Consider the following 18,091-nt stretch of genomic DNA (forward strand, 5'->3'; position numbering starts at 1 on the left):
TTCCCTTCCCCTGTGTTCATCTTATTTCTTAAATTCCACATGTGAACGTCAGCTTCTGATAGCCTTTTTGCTTCCTTCTTTCTACTTCCTCTCTGTTTGTTTTTTACATCTTTTTGTAGCATCTTCGTTTTGTATTTTATTGATGTTAAACCTTTCTTCTTTCCTAATATAGACACAGATGACTTTCAAATTTCCCTAAGTGCCTCGTCTCTGGGCCTGTGTTATTTTGAAGTCCGTGGGTTAATTTCAAAGTTTTGTGGATTCTCTAGAAATCCTCTTGTTATAGATTCCTCGTTTAATTCCATTGTGCCCGAAGAACACCCACGACATGGATTTCAGTCCTTCTTCTCCGATGGAGTATTACTTTATAACCCGTGATAGGCTCCTGCTTGGTGCATGTTCCATGTGCTTTTAAAGAAAGTGTGTATTCTACTGCTATTGGGTGGAATGTACTATAATTAAGTCGAGTTAGCTGATAGCGTTGTTAAAGTCTTTTTTATAACTACTGACCTTCTCTCTATTTGCTATATCAAAAGCTGAGAGAATTTTTGAAATTTCCAACTATTAAAAGGATTCGCGTTTATGTCTTTTAAGTTCTATCAGTTTTCACTTTATGAAATTTAAAGTTCTATTTTCCAGGGCACCTGATCATTACGTTTTCCTGATTAATTGATGCTTTTATCATTATTAAATATCCCTGTGTATCATTAGTAACACTCCTGGTCCTAAAATTTAACTGAGCCACTTTTAGAACTGTTTTTCTTACAATTCATGTTCCCATGGCATCTCTTTTTCAACCCTTTTGCATTTAACCTAGCTCTGTCTCCATATTAGAGCGAGTTTTACTCTTGCCTTTTGCAGCCATCACTGAAGTGCCGGCAGCCAACATGAAGTTCAATCCCTTTGTGACTTCCGACTGGAGCAAGAACCAGAAAAGGCATTTCAGTGCACCCTCCCACATTCGCAGGAAGGTTAGGCCTTCCTGTCTTTCTAAAGGGCTGAGACAGAAGTACAACCTTCGATCCATGCCCACCTGAAAGGATGATGAGGTATAGGTTGTGCCAGGACACGACCAAGGCCAGCAAACTGGCAAAATAGTCCAGGTTTACAGGAAGAAACACGTCATCTACATTGAATGAGTACAGCGTGAGAAGGCGAACGGCACGACTGTCCGTTCACCCTAGCAAGGTGGCTACCACTAGACTAAAACTAGACAAAAACCACAAAATGATCCTTGAAGGTAAAGCCAAATCTCGACAAGTAGGAAAGGAAAGCTGCAAACAGGAGGAAGAAACATTGACAAGATACAGGGATAGAGTAATCTTATATAAGACTTTAAAGAAAAACTTAAAATGAAAAAAAAAAAAAGTGAGTTTCTATTCAATGGCATATTGCGGCGTCTTGCAGCTCTCCCGCCTAGCAATCTCTGCCTTTTATTGGGAAAGTTTGGAACATATACAATTAGCTTAAGTATAGGTATGATTGGCTTTAACTTCATCCTCTTATTTTGAGTAGCTTTATTTCTCTTTTTCTTTCCTTCTTTCTAGCTTTCTTGCTTCGTTCCTTCCTTCTTTTATTTCCTTCTTTCCTTTATTTGTCTTTTCATTCTTTCTTTAACCCAATTCCCTCACCCCCTTATGCATAACTGAAGTATTTTTCAGTATCCCAATTTTAATCTCTATCTTGGTTTAATACTTATTCCTTTTGTTTTATATGTAAGTGGTTCCTGTAGGGATTATATTACACATAGTTAAAATTAGGGCTTTCACCTTCGATGATAAAATTTTTCTTCACGTACAAAGGAAAAACTTATATAGTATGCTTTAATTTCTACACTCCCATCTGTTTGCTTTTGTTTCCATAGACTTTATTTATATATACATTGTATCCCCCACAACGCATTGTTTTTGGTTTTCTAAACATTCAGTTAACTTTTTTTAAGATTTATTTTTTACCTGACAGAGAGAGAGAGAGAGAGAGAGAGAGCACGCGCACACGTGAGTAGGGGGAGGGGAAGAAGGAGAGGGAGAGGGAGGGAATCTCAAGCAGACTCCCTGCTGAGCAAGGCGCCCAAGGCAGGGCTCAATCTCAGGAGCCTGAGATCATGACCTGAGCCCCAATCCAGAGTCAGACACTTAACCTACTGAGCCACCCAGGTGCCCCAACATTCAGTTAATTTAACTTAATTTTATTTTAAGATTTTATTTATTTATTTGAGAGTGAGTGAGAGTGAGAGAGCACGAGTGGGGTTGAGGGGCAGGAGGAGAGTGAGAAGCAGACTCCCCGCTGAGCAGGGAGACTGACGCGGGGCTTGATCCCAGGACCACGGGATCATGACCTGAGCTGAAGGCAGACGCTTAACCCATTGAGCCAAGCAGGCACCCCAACATTCAGTTAACTTTTAAAGAAAGTTTTTGAAAAGTAAAATAATTAACCCTCCCTGTATTTACCATGTCTATAGCTATTCATTCATTTGTGTTCATCTGGGTTGACATTTGGTATGGTGTTCCTTAATCCTAAAAGAATGTATTCAATATTTTCTGTAGCGCAGTACACTACTGTTCAATTCTAATAATTTTTTGGTTGAAAAAAACTTTTTTGCCATTAGTTCCTTAATTGTATTTTTAAATTCAGTGATGTAGACTTCTTCTGGACCTCCAGCTCCAGAGATTTGAACACATGTATAGATTCTTGTAGCCACCATCACAATATGTATTCAGAACACTTCTATAGCCCCCAAGAAGTCCCTGGTGCTATCCCTTTGTAGTCATGCTCTTTCTCCACACCTAACCAGGGCACCACCGACTTGCTCTCTTTTATGATAGTTTTGTCATCTCAAGAAAGTCATATAAATGGAACCGTTTAAAAAGTAACCCTCTGGGGTGCCTGGTTGGCTTAGTCGGTTAAGCGTCTGCCTTCGGCTCAGGTCATGATCCCAGGGTCCTGGAATGGAGTCCTGCACTGGGCTCCCTGCTCAGCCAGGAGTCTGCTTCTCGCTCTCCCTCTGCCCTGCTCGTGCTCTCTCTCTCTCTCTCTCAGTCTCTCTCTCTCTCAAATAAATAAATGAGATCTTTAAAAAATAAAATAAAATAAAATGTAACCTTCTGAGCCTGGCTTCTATCACGAAGCGCAATGCTTTTGAGTTTCATCCAAATTGTTGACTGTATCTATACTTCATTCCTTTAGACCATTGAATAGTATTTAATTGTCTGGAAAGAATACACTTTTTTGCAGGATATTTGGGTTGTTTCTAGTTTGGGGTGTTTATGAACAGAGCTGCTACAAACATTCACTTACAGGTTTTCGTATGAACTCAAGTTGAAATTTCTCTAGGAGTAATACTGCAGGGTGAGATTGCTAGGTCATATGGGCAAGTATATGTTTAACTTTAGAAAAAGCAATAACATAGTTTTCCAAAGTGGTCGTACCACCTTACATTCCCTTCGGCAACATGTGGTGAACCCAGTTGTTGCCCATCCTCAACACCATTTGATATTGTCACGTGTTTGTGGGATTTTTTTTTTTTTTGCTTGCTTGCTTTTTCTAATTTCAGCAATTTTAATATAGGAATACTGCCATCTCACCATAGTTTTAATTTGCATTGCCTGAGAGCCAGTGAGTTTGCTCATCTGTTCATGTGCTCAATTGCCACCTATATATCCTTTTCATTGATGTATCTCTTCAAATATTTTTTCCATTATTTTCTTACTGTTGAGTTTTGGCAGTTCCTCATCTACTCTGGATACAAGCCCTCTGTTGTTTAGGTAATTGTAAATACATTCTCCCATCCTGAGATTTTTCTCCTCAAACCCTTAACAGCATTTTTCACAGAAAGAAAACGAGGCTGGGTGGGGGGATGGAGGTGGCGCGGTGGTGACAGGGTGGAGTTGTTCTACCTAGAACATCTTTCTCAAACCCAGGTCAAAGATTTTGTCGTTTCCTTCTAAACGTTTTACAGTTTCATATTCTTGATTTCCATCTAAGATTTCTTTCTAGTGAGTTCTAGTATAAGATGTGAGATCATTTTTCTTTTAGATGGGGATCCAGTTTTTTCCACACATTTGTTGAAAAGTTCTAAATGTAGGTAATGTGATTCCTCCACATTTATTTTTTTTTCATACTTTTTTGGCTATTCTTTTTGTTTGTGTGTTTGTTTTTAGGTTCCACATAAGCTTTAGGATCGGCTTGTGTCTATGTCTACAACAAATCCTGCTGCTGGGATTTTCATTGGAATTACAGTAAGTCCAGAGATCAACTTCAGAAGAATTGACATCTTTGCTATGTTAAATATTCTAATCTATGACCATGGTATGTTCCTCCATTTATTTAGGTCTTCTTTTGTTTGGTTTTCCAGCGTTTTGCTGTTTTTAGTATATAAGTACCCGGCATCACTTGTTAGATTCACATCCAAGAGTTGACTTTCTTTTTTGAGTGGTAAATTTCTTTTTCCAACACTTCTTTGCTAGTGTATAGAAATGTGGTTGATTTTTTTGTGTGTTTTAGTCTTGTATCCTGCACTCTAGATGAATTACTTTATTAGTTCTAGGACGTTTTTGTATAGCTGTACGATTTCAACAGAGACAATCAGGTTGCGAATAGGGGCCATTTTGATTTATTTTATTTATTTATTTTTTTAAAGATCTTATTTACTGACTCGAGATAGAGAGCGAGAGCTAGGGAGAGGAGGAGCGGGGTGGGGTGGGGGGTGGGCGGAGAGGGGTAGAGGGAGAGGGAAAAAGAGACTCCCTGCTGAGCACAGAGCCCTGACCTGGGGTCTATCCCAGGACCCTGAGATCATGGGCTGAGCCGAAGGCACGTGCTTAGCCAACTGAGCCTCCCAGGTGCCCGCCGTTTTGATTTAATCTCCTGATGCGTGCCACCCCATGGATGAATATCCAAAGCATTGAAGCAGAGAAATAGAAGGCAGGCCGACACGGAAGATTACATACTGCATGTTTATGTGTGTAACGCACTGTAGGGGAGAGAATTCTAATCCATGGTGATATAGAGGGAAGGTCAGTGGTGGCCTAAGGCTGGATGTGGATGGTAGGAAGTCACTGGGAAGGGATGCAAGGGAACACCACTAGATGGTGAACCTGTTCTTTGTCTTGATTAGAGTGGGAGTGACATGGATGGTAGCATTTGTCAAAGTCCATGGAACTGTCCACCCAAATGGACATTATTTTGCTTGTAAATTAAACCTCAGTAAAGCGGATAAAGAGAACGTTGGTTTGGAGGAGCTCAGGTGGCTAAACGGCCAAACAGACACCTGTGATAATGGAAGCGTTCAGGGCCTTTCACCTCTGTTCCGAGGTTGTACTTGTGGGCCCCAAGCAGAAGGCTCTAGCCAGGCTCTCCTCCCCACCCACCCCCGCCACCGCACAGATGAACAAGGCGCGCTTCAGAACCAGAATTTGAAAGTACACTGGTTGGACTCCATCTCCTGGGAAACGTCTTTCTGCACTGATTTTTGCCCTTACCTTTGCCCCCACTGCACTCCAACCTTGTGCCTTGTGCCCCTCTTTCAGGTGGAGGGGGAAAAAAGCAAGAGGAGGAGATTTGAGAGGGTGGCCTGATCGTAGGGGTCCTCCACGGTGTCCCCGTTCCAGTGGCTAGGACCCCAAAGTTTCCTAGACAGCTTCAGAGACAGGCTACAGCCTAGTTAGCAACTGCAGCTCTTCCGCAAGGCACATGTTTATCCAGCTCTCAGGCATCTCAGATTCCTGGCTAAAGGCAATGGGCTAGTGGTAGTAGAGCTCCACCTTTCCGTTTCCTCCCTCTCTGCTTTCAGAAGGCTCACTTTCACCTAGAACCTGTCTCTGACATCCCCTCCCTCGAGGCAGCGTGAGGAAGCAACATGCTGTAATTCTCTAAAGTTTCTCCAAGGCCATGTACAAATTCAGACGTCCACGGACACTGTAGGGGAGTTGCTTTGCTCCGTATCCTCCTCAACTCTAGCCCCACTGTCTTTGTAATTTTCTTCTTTCCTGTGGTCATTGGGTATGCACGCTGCTTTTCCTTTCTGCAGTTCTGCAACCCGTAGACATGTCAACTACCACAAAATAAAACTGCATGTATTGGCTGAACCACAGACCAAGGCAGGAAGCCTGGCAAGGGACTGTTGTGTCACCTTCAGGTGTGACAGCCCGTTTCTGACGTGGATGCTGAAGTGCTGGCATCTTGGGAAACTGTGAGGCTGTGAGGGAAGCGTCCAAAGTCATATTTGAAGCGTACGATGTCCTGCAGGTTTGTATCATTTCTATGATGTTGGTTTCCAAATAAAGGGCACTTGTAATATGGAGTCATCCCAAGTTGAAACCCGGGGAACTTGAGAACTTGACATTGGTCAAGTCATTTCCTCAGTCTCCTCACTGGTCCTCAGTCTCCTCACTGGAAAAGGGGATGGGGTTTGGGGTGCTACTAGATTTCCGATAACTTCCAATCTCTACCGCTCGGTACTGTCTTTGGGACCGTGAGGCAAGCAGGGTAAGTAACCCTAACTGCACAGATGAGGGGATGGAGGCTCTGAGAGGTGAAGTGACCTGCCCGAGGTCACGGGGCTCAGAGGGTCAGGGAGGGGTGTCAACCTCAGGTGCTTTCCAGAGGACCCCCACCTCAGACACGCATAGAGTGGGGGAGGGGCCCATGCACCTGTCATTCTCCCACTGCTTTACCCACTTCCTACCTTCTTTCATGCGCAGGCCACGCCAGCTGCGCCCAGCCGCCCTGGGAGCTGGGCCAGGCAGTGCTGGGTACATGCTCTTACCCCTATTACTCAGCGAGGAAACTTGAGGCCCAGAGAGATGCTGGGACTGGGAAAGCAGACCCACAGGACCTCAGAGCTGGGGCACCTTCAGAGTATATCTATCTAGCCCAATCCTGTGCTGTGACAGGTGGGAACTCTGAGGGCCAGAGGGAGAAAAGGCTGGGCCAAGGTCACTTGCCCAGGTGGTGGCAGAGCTAGGACAGAGACCTCAGGCGAGTCACTTCCCTTCTCCGGGTCCATTTTGCCACGTGCGCCATGGGGAACAGTAGCCCCCGCAGAGTATCAGCGAGGATGGAATGAGGTCTTGCACCCAGAGAACTGGGCCCCAGGGCCTGACAAAGAGGAGGAGGAGGAGGAGCGGGATGGATGCCCAGGATACCGCCAAACCTGATGTCTCAGGAGGCTGGGAGGGTGGTGGGAGTCTTGAAAGCCCAGGATGAGCCTTGGGGGCAGGGAAGCCATGAGGGGTTTGGATCTGGCCCGGTGAAGGGAGATGGGAAGTGGTAAGGGCAGCCTGGCTGGGGGAGGGTGGCTATTGTTGGAGAGTGGTGAGAGATGGGGGTGTCGCTCTCACGACCCTGTGAGCCCCTCCGAGGCAGTGGGAGCCGGCTGCGGTGGGCAGAGCATGCATTTAGCCTTGAAGGGTTTTGGGTTGGGGTCCCAGGAAGGACACCTGCCTTGGTGTCACGTTTGCCCTGTGAGGGAGCAGGCGGGCAGCCTCCCAGGTGACCTGCCTGCCAGTCAGTCTGTCAGCATTCCCCTGGGCGCTCCTTCCTCCCTGTCCCAGAGGCCACCCCACTGCTTTCTTCCTCCCCGCCCACCCTGCTCTCAACTACCCGTTGAGTAGTGCAGAGTGCGGCTCCGACTCTGGGGAAGCCCGCCACCCCCACCCCCCATCCCCCTACCCCCCACCTGGATAGGCCAGCCAGGGGAAAGGAGGATGGAAGAGGGGAGTGTTGCAAGCCCACAGGCCTGGGGAGGTGGCACCCTCACCAGCTGGCACCCGGTCTGTCTCTGAGAGCTGCTTTCTCCTCCTTTCCAGATGAGAGGCCGTATCTCAGGTGTCCTCTGCACCCAGTGCTCAAACTCCTGCCCGTGGCCTTGGGTGAGTGGCGGCACCCTCATCCATGGAAAGGCCTGTGCCTGCTGTGGGCACCAGCAGGGTCCTGGGAGGTTCCCAGGGTGAGAGGACCAGAAAAGGCTCGAATCATTCGTCACCGCAGGACTGGGCTCCCAGGCATCCTTCATCCCTCTCACATCCCAGACCATGCGTCAGTAAAGCCAAAGTGAAGGGGACTCAAATTCTGTCAGAATCACGGTGTCCTCGTGGCCAAGCAGGGACCCAGCCGCCGGGCAGGCAGAAACCACAGCAGTGGCCAGCAAGGCAGAAACCACCTGAAGCCCGACTTTAGGGGGAGGAAACCTTACACAGTTAGCTTCCTGGGGGTGTGACCTATGCAGCCCCACAGGACCCTGTGCGCGGAGGGGCTGCACACCTGGTTCAAGCCCAAGCCGTGGCTCTCTCGGAATTCTTCATCATTTTTGAGCAAGGGGGCCCACGTTTTTCATTCTTCACTGGGCCTGTGAAATCATGGGCCTGGATCTGGGTCAGGAGCCCAGTCTGGGGGAGAGAAGGGAACCTCTTCTCGGGGAAAAGAGGCAATGGGGTGCAGGGGCCCTTACCCGACTCACTCCTACTTCTTAACCTGGGGCCTCGTCCTGCCAAGTGTGGACATCACTGAGGGAGCCGACAGAGCTCCGGACACTGTCCCAGCCTGCCACTGAGCCCTTCCCAGGCGTCTCTGCTCTCACTGCCGTCCGCTGGAGGAATTGCAGTCCCAGCCCCACTCCTGCAGGGACCACCCGGCCCTTGAAGACACCAGGACATAGGCCCGGGCCTTGGCTTCACGGGGACGGCCCTGTTCCCAGTGAAGAAGAGCTCCGGAGCCCACCAACAGGCCTCGGGTCAGGGTCACAGGCTGTCGAGGTCTGTTTTCATTGAACCTACTCTGTGGGCAATAATGGCTCCTCCTTCAACCTGCTGGAGGGGTGAGAATGTCGCCGAGGCCTATCTCGTTGTCCTTGAGGCTCCATCTGAGGGAGGGATGAGGTGCTGAAGTTGTGTGGAGGAGGAGGGAAGGGCTCCAAGATGGCGCCTCCAAAGATGGGGTGGAGGAGGTGGGTCTTGGTGGATGTCTGTGGACCCTGTTCCTTGGTGGGAGGGACAGTGGCACCAACCCACAGCCTTCCACGCCATCCCTTTTCCTGCCACCGCCCCCACCACTGGCGTCTTAACTGCGGTTGTACCGTGGAGGAAATCATGTCACTATGTGGACAGGAGCCTCTCGAAACTCATGGCCTGGACACTCAGCTGACACCTCTCCACATCTTCTCGGCACCCTCCCCACACCTGCTGCCTTCCAGGCAGAGGCGGGCAGTGTCCACGTCGGAGCCCCCAGCCACGTGCCGCTCAGAGCACCACGTGCACAGGTACGTGCGCAAATAAAGGAGGAAACGTCCCAAGTAATTTTGCAACTTTACTGTAACACTGATACCAAAAACATGAAAACACGACAAAAGCGCACAACAAAAGCACACAACAAAAGCAGGAAGGGCAAAGAGAGCTTCATCTTGCATGCCATCTTGGATGGGCAGGTAGAAGCTGCCTAGAGTGCTGTGTGAAGGAGGGATCTGAGGAGGCACTCCGGCTTGGTGAGGGACGGCCGCGGTTCATCAGCGTTGTCTGTAACACAAGACACAAAAGCAGAACTATCAGTAGACATGAGACGGGGGGGGGGGGGGGGGGGGAGACATGAAGAAACAAACAAGTGTCTCTCACAACTCCTTGTTCCCCCACTGCACCACCCAGGCCTGCCCCCGACTTGACTTCTCACAGCCCCTTCCCACCCCCTCCCTCGGAGTTTCAGGTATCCACTGCAAATCTCACTGGATCCAGGAGAAGAAGTTGGCACTCGTTCTGGCGGCATTTCTGGTCCGGATGGTGGAGCTGGTGCTGGGCCCATCTAGAATGCTGGTGCTGGCCCCACCGTTGGTGCCACTGCTGACGCCAGCTCTCCACGTGGCCCTCCGGTTGGCACGGTTGCTATTCAGAATGTACTGATGGTATCTGGCCCAGAAAGCGAAGGGGATCCTGGCCCAGGCGTCGCCAAAATCTCCATCCTCATCCCAGGTCAGGAGCTCCACCTGTATGTCATCCCAGCTCCAGCGTCCAATCAGAGCTTCATCCCCGATGTTCATCTGGGCTCTCATCTGGGCCCTGGCATGTTCCTCAGCCATATCCACATCCATCGTCTTGAAAGCATCATCCACAGCCTCCAAGAAATGAGCCTTCCACTCCCGGGGGTCTCGGTTCTGATTCTGCAGTGGGGTAACAGACACCATGCGCACAGCTACCCCACGTTCACGGAGCACCTGCTTCCTGCCGTACGCCCTCCCGTGGGCTGGGCGTGGTCACGAGGCAAGTCGAGGCCACTGGAATCCGACTCTCCTATGACTCCGTGCCAGCCCCGGGGCCTCACCCCATCCCTCACACTTACTGCACCTGTGAACTTGGGTAAGTGACCTACTTAGGAACCTGTCTGGATCCTCACTGGACCAACAGCCTGAGGGGGAGGCCGTAGCCAAGAAACAGAGAGGGTATGGCAAGCACCAAACTCCCACCCCACTGCCTGGCCCCAAACAGAGGCTCCCCTGTTACCTGGGCGATGAATCTCAGCACCCTCATCTTGCTGGTCTCGTGGCGGGCTCGCAGGCCCCAGAGGAATTCATACTCGGGTGGGCTGCTATTGGGGATCTTCTTGTATTCCAGGTACCTCAATGCAAGAGGAAGAGAAACGTTTGCTTCCAGCCAGGCAGACCTGTCGTCGCACCAGGGGCTCCCGGGTAGGCCCTTCCCAGCCCGGATACTGCAGCCCAGCTCCTGCGGGAGGACTGTCCCGGCCCTCCGGCCCTCCGGCCCTCTGGCCCATGCCTCACTCCCACGCTCACTCCCAGGGTTTCTGCCTCCAGGACTGAGGCCTACAAAGCCTCAGGCCACTGGTCCTGCCCAGAAGAAGCCACGTGGAGGTGCGGGGTGGGACACGTGTCGGGTATCTGTTCGTAGGAAGGCCCCAAGTTTCACGCCCCTTGTCACAATGAACCCAGATCCCCCTTGGATTGTGTTGTAAACCCAGGAGCCATTGCTTCAGGCCCCCTGCTATGAGCACACTCCATCGCAGGCTCCCGTCCACCGCCTGGCGGAACCCTGGGACAGTCCGCCATAGAAGAGGATCGGAAAGGGGAGAAAAGCGGCACACTCCGTGCGTACTCCCCACTTTGCGTGTGCGCGCATGCGCGTGTCTGGGCCAGTCTGTTGTGCCCGTGTGAGCGCACGCGTGTGTTCTCCGAGGACCGAGGACAGGCTGGGCCTGACCGGAAAGTTAGGAGGGCTGGGCTCCGGGACCAAATGGGGCCCTGAGCAGCCGGGGCCGTACTCAAGACTTCTACTCTCTGAGCCCCAGGTTCCCGGGATGTAAAGCGGGAGACATTCTCCAGCCGCCTACAGGGCAGGTACCAAATGGCACGGTGGTTCCAATACACCCTGCGCCGTGTCCTCTGCCGACTTCGACTCCCTTTCCCCAAGGCTGCGCTGGAATTCCCTCCCCGCCAACACTCACGTACCCCGCCCAACCCCCACACCAGAGACACCCATCCCTCTGGCTCTAAGATCTGGCATGGGGAATGGCTTGCTCAGCCACATCAGCCCACGAGGAGTGCACGAGTGTGAGACGAAGTTAACTTGGCCACTACTTACTTCTGCTTCACGAAGTCCTCCGTAATGAGTTTCCTCAGATCTCCAAGGAATGGGTGCCTCACCCTGAGGGCCAAGAAAGGAATCCATGACTACACACAGGGGCGGTGCCCGGAGGTGGGCAGGAGCACTCCCTAGCAGGATGGACAGCTTCCCAGACTGTGTGTGTGGGGGGGGGGGGGGGCATCCCCATGGAGGCCTGGGGTGGCAGCAGGGGCCATAGGGCCACATGTCAGGGATGCCCTAGGCAAGGGTGTGATCGGAACCCCTAATTCTGATGGGTTCTCTTGGGTCCCATCTGGGGACAGAGAGGGGACATGGAGCAGAGAGGGGCTGAGAGTTCAGGACCATTTCCCCATGCACCCCGGTGGGACCCTCTGCGCTCTACCCAGGCCAGGAGGTCCACTCCCCTGCACTAGGCCCCCAGGCTAATCCCACCCTGGGGCCATCGGTGCCCAAGGACAACACCGAGGGGCAGGAGCCGAGAGCCCAATCCTACCCAGGGCGCAGTCCCATCTTGCGTAGTGCCTCCCAGAGGACAGCTGTGAGGGGAGAAGAGCCACGAGAATTTAGCACACGAAGCTGGGACTGTGGGCAACCCCCCAGCTGCGGGTCCAGCCACTCACCCTCGCTGGCACGGTTGCCATTCATGAAAATGACTCCCAGAATCACCAAGAGGAGGCTCAGCCTGGGAGTGTCCTTGGTCCTGAAGGTGTAGGAAGAGGGATCCTGTCCAGCAGCCATTTGCCCGAGGGACTAGGGCTGGCTCACCCAACTAGCTCTTCCCGGATGGCTGGGCTACCGGGCGGTTCTTCCCACTCTACATCTGGCTTGCTCTCTCATGCAGACCATTCATTCCTCTGTCTGAGACTGAATCGCTTCACGCCTCAAATGTGGATGCGAACACTCCCTCCCAGAGTTCCGGCCAGGATGGGGTCAGACGGGGAGCCACCACTTGGCAACAGTGTGTCCGGAGGCACATCCAGACCTTCCCTGCCCTTTAAGCGTCGGGAGTTACACTGGATGGGAAGCTTCCTTCCCCCAGGATCACTCTGCCAAGCCCAGGCCAGGCGCGTAGCAGGAGGAGGCAGGCAACAAGGAGCCTGCTTTCCTAGGAAGATGGGGCGGGGAGGTGGCAGCGGGGGGAGGGGGGTGGACGTGGGGGTCCTGAGAGCAGCAAGGCTTCACCCCAGGCCACTTCCCCTTTCATCCCCTAATCACCGGGCACCACTACCTGTGGGTGGGAGCCGTTGCCAGGCACCAAAGCCCTGTTTTCCCGTTTCTCTGAGGGGACGGGGAGGGGGAGGCACCAGTGAGGAAGGCCACAACCCTCCTGCCCTTTCTTACTTTCCCAGGAGGCGAGCTGAGGAATCCCGTGTGCACACGAGAATGTACAGGTGTTCTTCCTTGTCAATTTCCTTCAGATGGATCCCAAACTTCTACGTGGGGGAGGAAACACATGAGAGCAGAAACCCACACTTGCCTGCCCTGCAGGCAGTCCCTCAGTTCCCCGTTAGAACTTTCCCTCGGCAGGGACGCCGAAGTTATGGGGAAGGCTCGAGAAGAGAGGCTGCAGAGGGACTGCCCTGTGGGAGCTCTGGCACTGGCCAAAGCAGTAGGACCCACTTCAGGAGACCAGGGACACTGAAGGAATCTGAGGGAGAGGAAACCTCCGGGGAAGCAAGTACGCAGTGGACGCTCCCAGGAGGAGAAGCTAGGGAAGCCTTCCCAGAGCAGGTAGTACCGAAAGGGGGCCTCAAGGGGCTGCAGGGCTCAAGGCTTCCCTGCAGCTCTTGTACCACAGTGAGCTGCCCGGGCACTTGCCCACCTTCTCCAGAGTATATGTTGCTCGTTCAATGATCTCAGGGAAATGTTCGTCGTATTCCCGGATGACGTCCTTCATCATGTCTGCAAGAGGTGAGAGAGGTGGAGAGAGCACCTGGGCTGAGCAGGGGCCAAAGAGCTGCAGCAGCCCCTCGGTCAGCCCTGCTGAGGGGAGCACCGTCGGGACCCCCCCCGCCCCCCCCCATACTGTGCCAATGGAGCGATCAGCTGGGCGTGCTCGGTGGAGACATCTGATGCCGGACGGGACAGTGGAAGGGCAGAGCTCGGGGAGGGGGCCCAGGTTGCCCACCTGAGCGCTTGATGGGGATCTTCTTGTAGTCCTTAATCATCAGATATTTCACCAACTTATTCGCCTGGAGAAGGAGGAGCACACAGGTAGATCAAGGCATGGGTGACCTCCAAGAACTGGCCCACAGGAGAGGAGAAGAGGGAGATGGGGGGAAAGGCAGGTTTCTTACCCTCTCTTGCAGAAGGGTCACGTTGCGGGGTGGCAAGCACAGTACGTGTCTTGAGGGTACCTGGGACCTCAGGGCCATTGGGGGCCGGGGAGCCACCTGAGCCCGCACCATCAATGGGGGCTGCGATGCTCTCCAGGTCGGTGGGACCGCAGAAGGCTCTCTCTCCTCCTCGCTGCTCTCATATTCGTCATCCAGGTGCTTGGACTATAGCGTGAGAGAGAGGAGAGGCCCAGGGCTACCAGGCTGGCCGAGCAAAAGTGCCCTGCACACATCTTAACCAGAGCAGGTACTTGGAAGTCAAGTAGTACAAACAGCAGATGACGTGTGCTGAGTGCTTACTACGTGCCCGGCACTGAGCCAACCTCTTCTCCCTCCAGGCTTGAGGACAGAGGCTTCGTGCAGTCAGAGCACGCTACCGCACTGTGTTGGACAAACACGCACAAGCTGAGACAAGGGGGAGAGGGGAAGGGAGGGGAGGGGGCAGAGAAGAGGACTGAGCAGAGAACGGAGGGGAGCAAGGGGGGCTGGAGATAGCAGGGAGGTCTCACCTTCTTGGTCCTCTTGCCTCCCATCCTGACCCAGGGCTCAGCACTGTGCTGAGCGGTGGCAGCTGCACCCTCGGGCTCAGGGATGCTCGGGGCCATCTTGGCCTTGGTGGCAGGGGCTGCCACAACATTCTGAGGCTCCACCCACCGAGTCTTGGCCAGAGCCTTTCCGGACTTGGTGGTCTTGGGCCGGGTGGCTGCCCCCTCCCTGGCAGGTGCTGCCGGGGGCACCCCCGAAGAGGCGGCACTGGGGCCCTCTGGGGCAGCCTCCTGGGCTGGGGCGGGTCTCTTGGGGCGTGGGAAGGCCATGCCACTGACACCTGCCGGCTGGGTGAAATCAAAGACATCGTTCTGACCCAGGAAGGCTGTCTTGGGCCGGGTGGCATCCATCTCACTAGCACCGGGAGCCTGAGCGAAAGCACGGGCGGTACTAGGGCCCTCGGTAGCGGCCTCCTGCACCTGGGAGGCCGTCTGGGGCTGTGTGGACGTGGCCGGAGCCCCCGGGGCGGCCACCTCACTGTTGACTAGCATCTGGGAGACGTGCGGAGCAGCACGGGTTGTCTCAGGGGCAGCTGCCTGAGCCTGGGCCGCACAGGTCACGGGCTGGGTATCTTGTCCTGCAGCCGGGTCTGTGGCCACCGGGCGCTGAGCGACCACCTGATTATAGGTGGCACGGGCGGCGGCGGCGGCGGCCCTAGCAGCACGGTTGGAGGCGGCCGCGCGGGCTACGTTGGCGGCACGGGCAGCAGCCTCATTGGCAAGTGTTTCTGGATCCAGCTGAAATGCCTCCATCAGAGTCCTAGCCAGCATAGGGTTTTCCAGTTCCCAAGGCTCATTCTGTAAGGCCAGAGAGAAGGGTAGGGGAAGGCAGACAGCTCTCCGTGCTCCCAGCATGCTTCCCTGTGCTGGCCAGCCTCCTCCCTGCAGCCAGCTCCCACCACCCCCCAGACCTTCCCAAGCCCCCTTTCTCCGAGCAGGAGAGGGAAGGCTGGGGAAGCTGGGCAGTCCTTCCCCACTCAACCCTCCCTTTCATCCACCGCCCCACCCCCGCCCCCAGCAGCTTGGGCGGGGGAGAGGGGGAGAAGGCCCAGGGCCAGCGGGTGGCCCACCAGGGTCCTCACCGATAAGATGCGAAGGCCTGGACCCAAGCTCCCAAAGGCTCTGAGGATACGGATGTCAAAGCTGGTGAGGGTGCCGTAGCCTCCAAAAGCACCGAATTCTTCATAGTCGTTTCCTTCAACCATCTCCTCCTCCCCGACTTCATCACTACCCTCGTCCATGTCTTCAACGTTGTAGGTTTCTGATTCCATGCGGTAGCTTCCCTCAGCCATGCTGGGGGTCCCAAGGAGAAGAGAGCTCAGCCTGGGAGGGAGGGTGAGGCCTCTTCAGGGGGAGGGGGCAGGATCCAGTGGGATCTCTCTGGAGGTGGGGGGGGGGGGGGGAATCAACAGGGTACTAGGCAGTACGAGGCGGTGGAGGGGGCGGGGGGAACACGGGGGAAACACGGGGGGAGGGGGTATCAGTTGGGTTAGATTCTGTCAGAGAATCTAACAGAGCTCTAGGAGAGGGAGAGAGGTGGTCGGAGGAGACCCCGCACTTAAGGGGGAGTTTAGGATGGGCAGGCTCCCCATCTCAGCGGCTAGATTTGAATAGGGGGTGGACTGGCGGGCTTGGGTCTGAAGAGTCCCACAGGGGATGTGCACTGAGACAGGGAGAAACAAAGGGCTTTGATTTAACGATGAAAGGGGAGCAGATGACATGAGAGGGCTTAGACAACAGGAGCCCCGGAAAGCTTATGCGAAACTGAATCCGGAGACCCTCTGGCTAGGTCCGGGCGGGGGAGTTCAGCTGATTCAGGTCTGGGTTGGGCTCATACAGGAGGAGCTCCAGGGGTGGGGCGGTGGGGGCTCGGACTAGGTGAGACATGGATTGGAGCGCTAGAGGTCTCAACCCCCAGGATGGCAACTCCAGGAAGGGGGCAACGGGGTCAGCTGGTTGGGACTGATCTAGGAGTGGTTGGGGTGGGGGTAGGGCCTCCGCTCTAAGGTAGCTCAGCAGGGAGCACACGGGTCTGCTAAAGGGGTTCGGATCGCGGGCTCCGGTATAAGTAGGGCTCGGATCAGAGAGCCCTGCGTCTCCTGGAGGGAGAGGGCGGCGGGGGGTGGGGTGGGGGTGGGGGTGGGGGTGGGGGAGGGTCCTACCTAGACCGTGGGTCTAATAGGGCTCGGGTTCTGAGTGCCTGGGCTTTGTTCAGATCCGGGTGTGGGGGTGGGGAGGGCGCAGCGTGCCGGGTTCCACTCGCCCTCTCCCGGTCCGGTCTGAGGCTGGATCCTTACCTTCCCTGGGGCTCCAATGGCGTCCGTCCTCAGCACCAGGAACCCCGCAGCCGCGCCCTCGCCTACTGCTGCCAGCACAGCAGCTCCGACCACCCCGCCCCTTTTCTCCGCGCACCCCCCGCGGCTGGGCAGCCTGCGCATGCGCGGACCCCTCCAGCCCGCCCGCTTTCCCAACAAAAGCCCTCTCCACCAGGTCCCCAGTGCGCATGCGATTCCGCGAGTGGGTGGGCGGGGTGGGGGGCTTTTTCTCCTTCCCGCCAGGTACCCCTCACCCCTCCTCTGACCCGAGGCGCGCGCACTCACAGCCTGTAGTGCACTTGGACCACCCAATCATCTACCCTCGATCCCCGCACTTTTGCACAAATGCTTCTCTTCCCTGCCCTCCCCGTTCCCGCTAAGCTCCTCCAGTGTGGTCTGGAATACACTATGCCTGGCTTCCCCAGCATGACCCCTAGGTCACAAACACAGAGGTCTCTAGCTGGGTGTCTAACTGTATGTAACAAGGGGAATGGAAATGGCCAGAGGATGCCACTTGCCTTTGTGTTCCCCAGCACCATCCATCTCTAAGGCCCCCAGACACAATGGGAACATCTGCTTCCCCAGCTACTCTTTATGCAGCTTGGGCATCACAGCACTATCTGCGCTGGGGCTGGTCTTCCTCTCAAGGCAGCCCTGGGAGGTGGATGTCAGCATCCCCATTTTACAGATCAGAAAGCTGAAGCACAGACACACCGCATGAATAGACAAGGCCACAGAACCAGTCAACAGAAAATGCAGTATGTGGTCCTGAATCTTCCTGACTCCAAACCCCATGTCCCAGTAGTGCTGGCCTGGGGACTGAGGCAGGCTCCCCTCTCCAGTTTGAGCGACAGATCCACTCCCCGCCCCGCACCCCCCCCCCACACACACCTCTCCTGCCCTGCCAACACCTGTCCCAAACAAGCAAAGTTTGTGCTGTCTGAGACCTAAGCTCAAGCTCTGCATCCAGGACAGAGGTAGAGACCCGCGCCCCCCCGCCCCCCCGCCCCCGCCCCCGTCTCCACCCCTTGCCTACTCTAGGTGGGTCCATCCAGCTGGGGGAATTGCTCCTTAGGGTCCACTCCCTGCCCCAACTGTCAGGCCTCTTCGCTGTGAGTGGCACGAACACGCTGCCCCTGAGGCCTTCCTGGTGCCCGCTGGAGCAGCCAGGACAATCAGGCACTTGTGTCCCTGAACCATGGCAAGCCCCGATTCAGTGTAAATGTTTGCCCGGGTTCCTTCCAGGGCAGGGGCCTGGGGCAGCTGTGGTCTTGTGGAAAGAAGCTGGGCTGGTCTTCAGAATTCCAGGGTTG

The 18,091-nt window shown here is 54.3% G+C and overlaps 1 protein-coding gene, 1 non-coding gene and 1 pseudogene across 4 annotated transcripts; 1 reads left to right on the plus strand and 2 right to left on the minus strand.

Annotated features, from left to right (window-relative positions):
• Positions 1-887: 887 nt before the first annotated feature.
• On the plus strand, positions 888-5,576 carry LOC118024690 (annotated as a pseudogene).
• Positions 5,577-9,290: 3,714 nt separating this feature from the next.
• Positions 9,291-16,848, minus strand: LOC118024754 (melanoma-associated antigen D4). 3 transcript variants are annotated; one of them, XM_035026969.1, is made up of 13 exons: positions 16,761-16,848; positions 15,546-15,756; positions 14,428-15,261; positions 13,880-14,083; positions 13,711-13,774; positions 13,405-13,484; positions 12,924-13,015; positions 12,203-12,282; positions 12,076-12,118; positions 11,580-11,642; positions 10,485-10,599; positions 9,714-10,144; positions 9,291-9,509 (listed from the first exon to the last, which is right to left on the minus strand). In XM_035026969.1, the coding sequence occupies exons 2-13, from the start codon at positions 15,753-15,755 to the stop codon at positions 9,500-9,502; spliced, it is 2,226 nt and encodes a 741-aa protein (XP_034882860.1). In that variant the 5' UTR covers position 15,756; positions 16,761-16,848; the 3' UTR covers positions 9,291-9,499. The 3 variants fall into 3 exon arrangements, with proteins under 3 accessions (XP_034882860.1, XP_034882945.1, XP_034882777.1); XM_035027054.1 differs by having other exon boundaries at positions 15,546-15,786; XM_035026886.1 differs by having other exon boundaries at positions 15,546-15,843; positions 16,761-16,833.
• LOC118024911 lies at positions 10,867-10,997 on the minus strand. Its single transcript, XR_004683232.1, has one exon. It is a non-coding gene; the product is annotated as a small nucleolar RNA SNORA11 (small nucleolar RNA).
• Positions 16,849-18,091: the final 1,243 nt, after the last annotated feature.

The sequence above is a fragment of the Mirounga leonina genome, unplaced genomic scaffold (genome assembly GCF_011800145.1).
Source record: "Mirounga leonina isolate KUSES-001 unplaced genomic scaffold, KU_Mleo_1.0 Mir_101438, whole genome shotgun sequence".
Taxonomy (NCBI): domain Eukaryota; kingdom Metazoa; phylum Chordata; class Mammalia; order Carnivora; family Phocidae; genus Mirounga; species Mirounga leonina.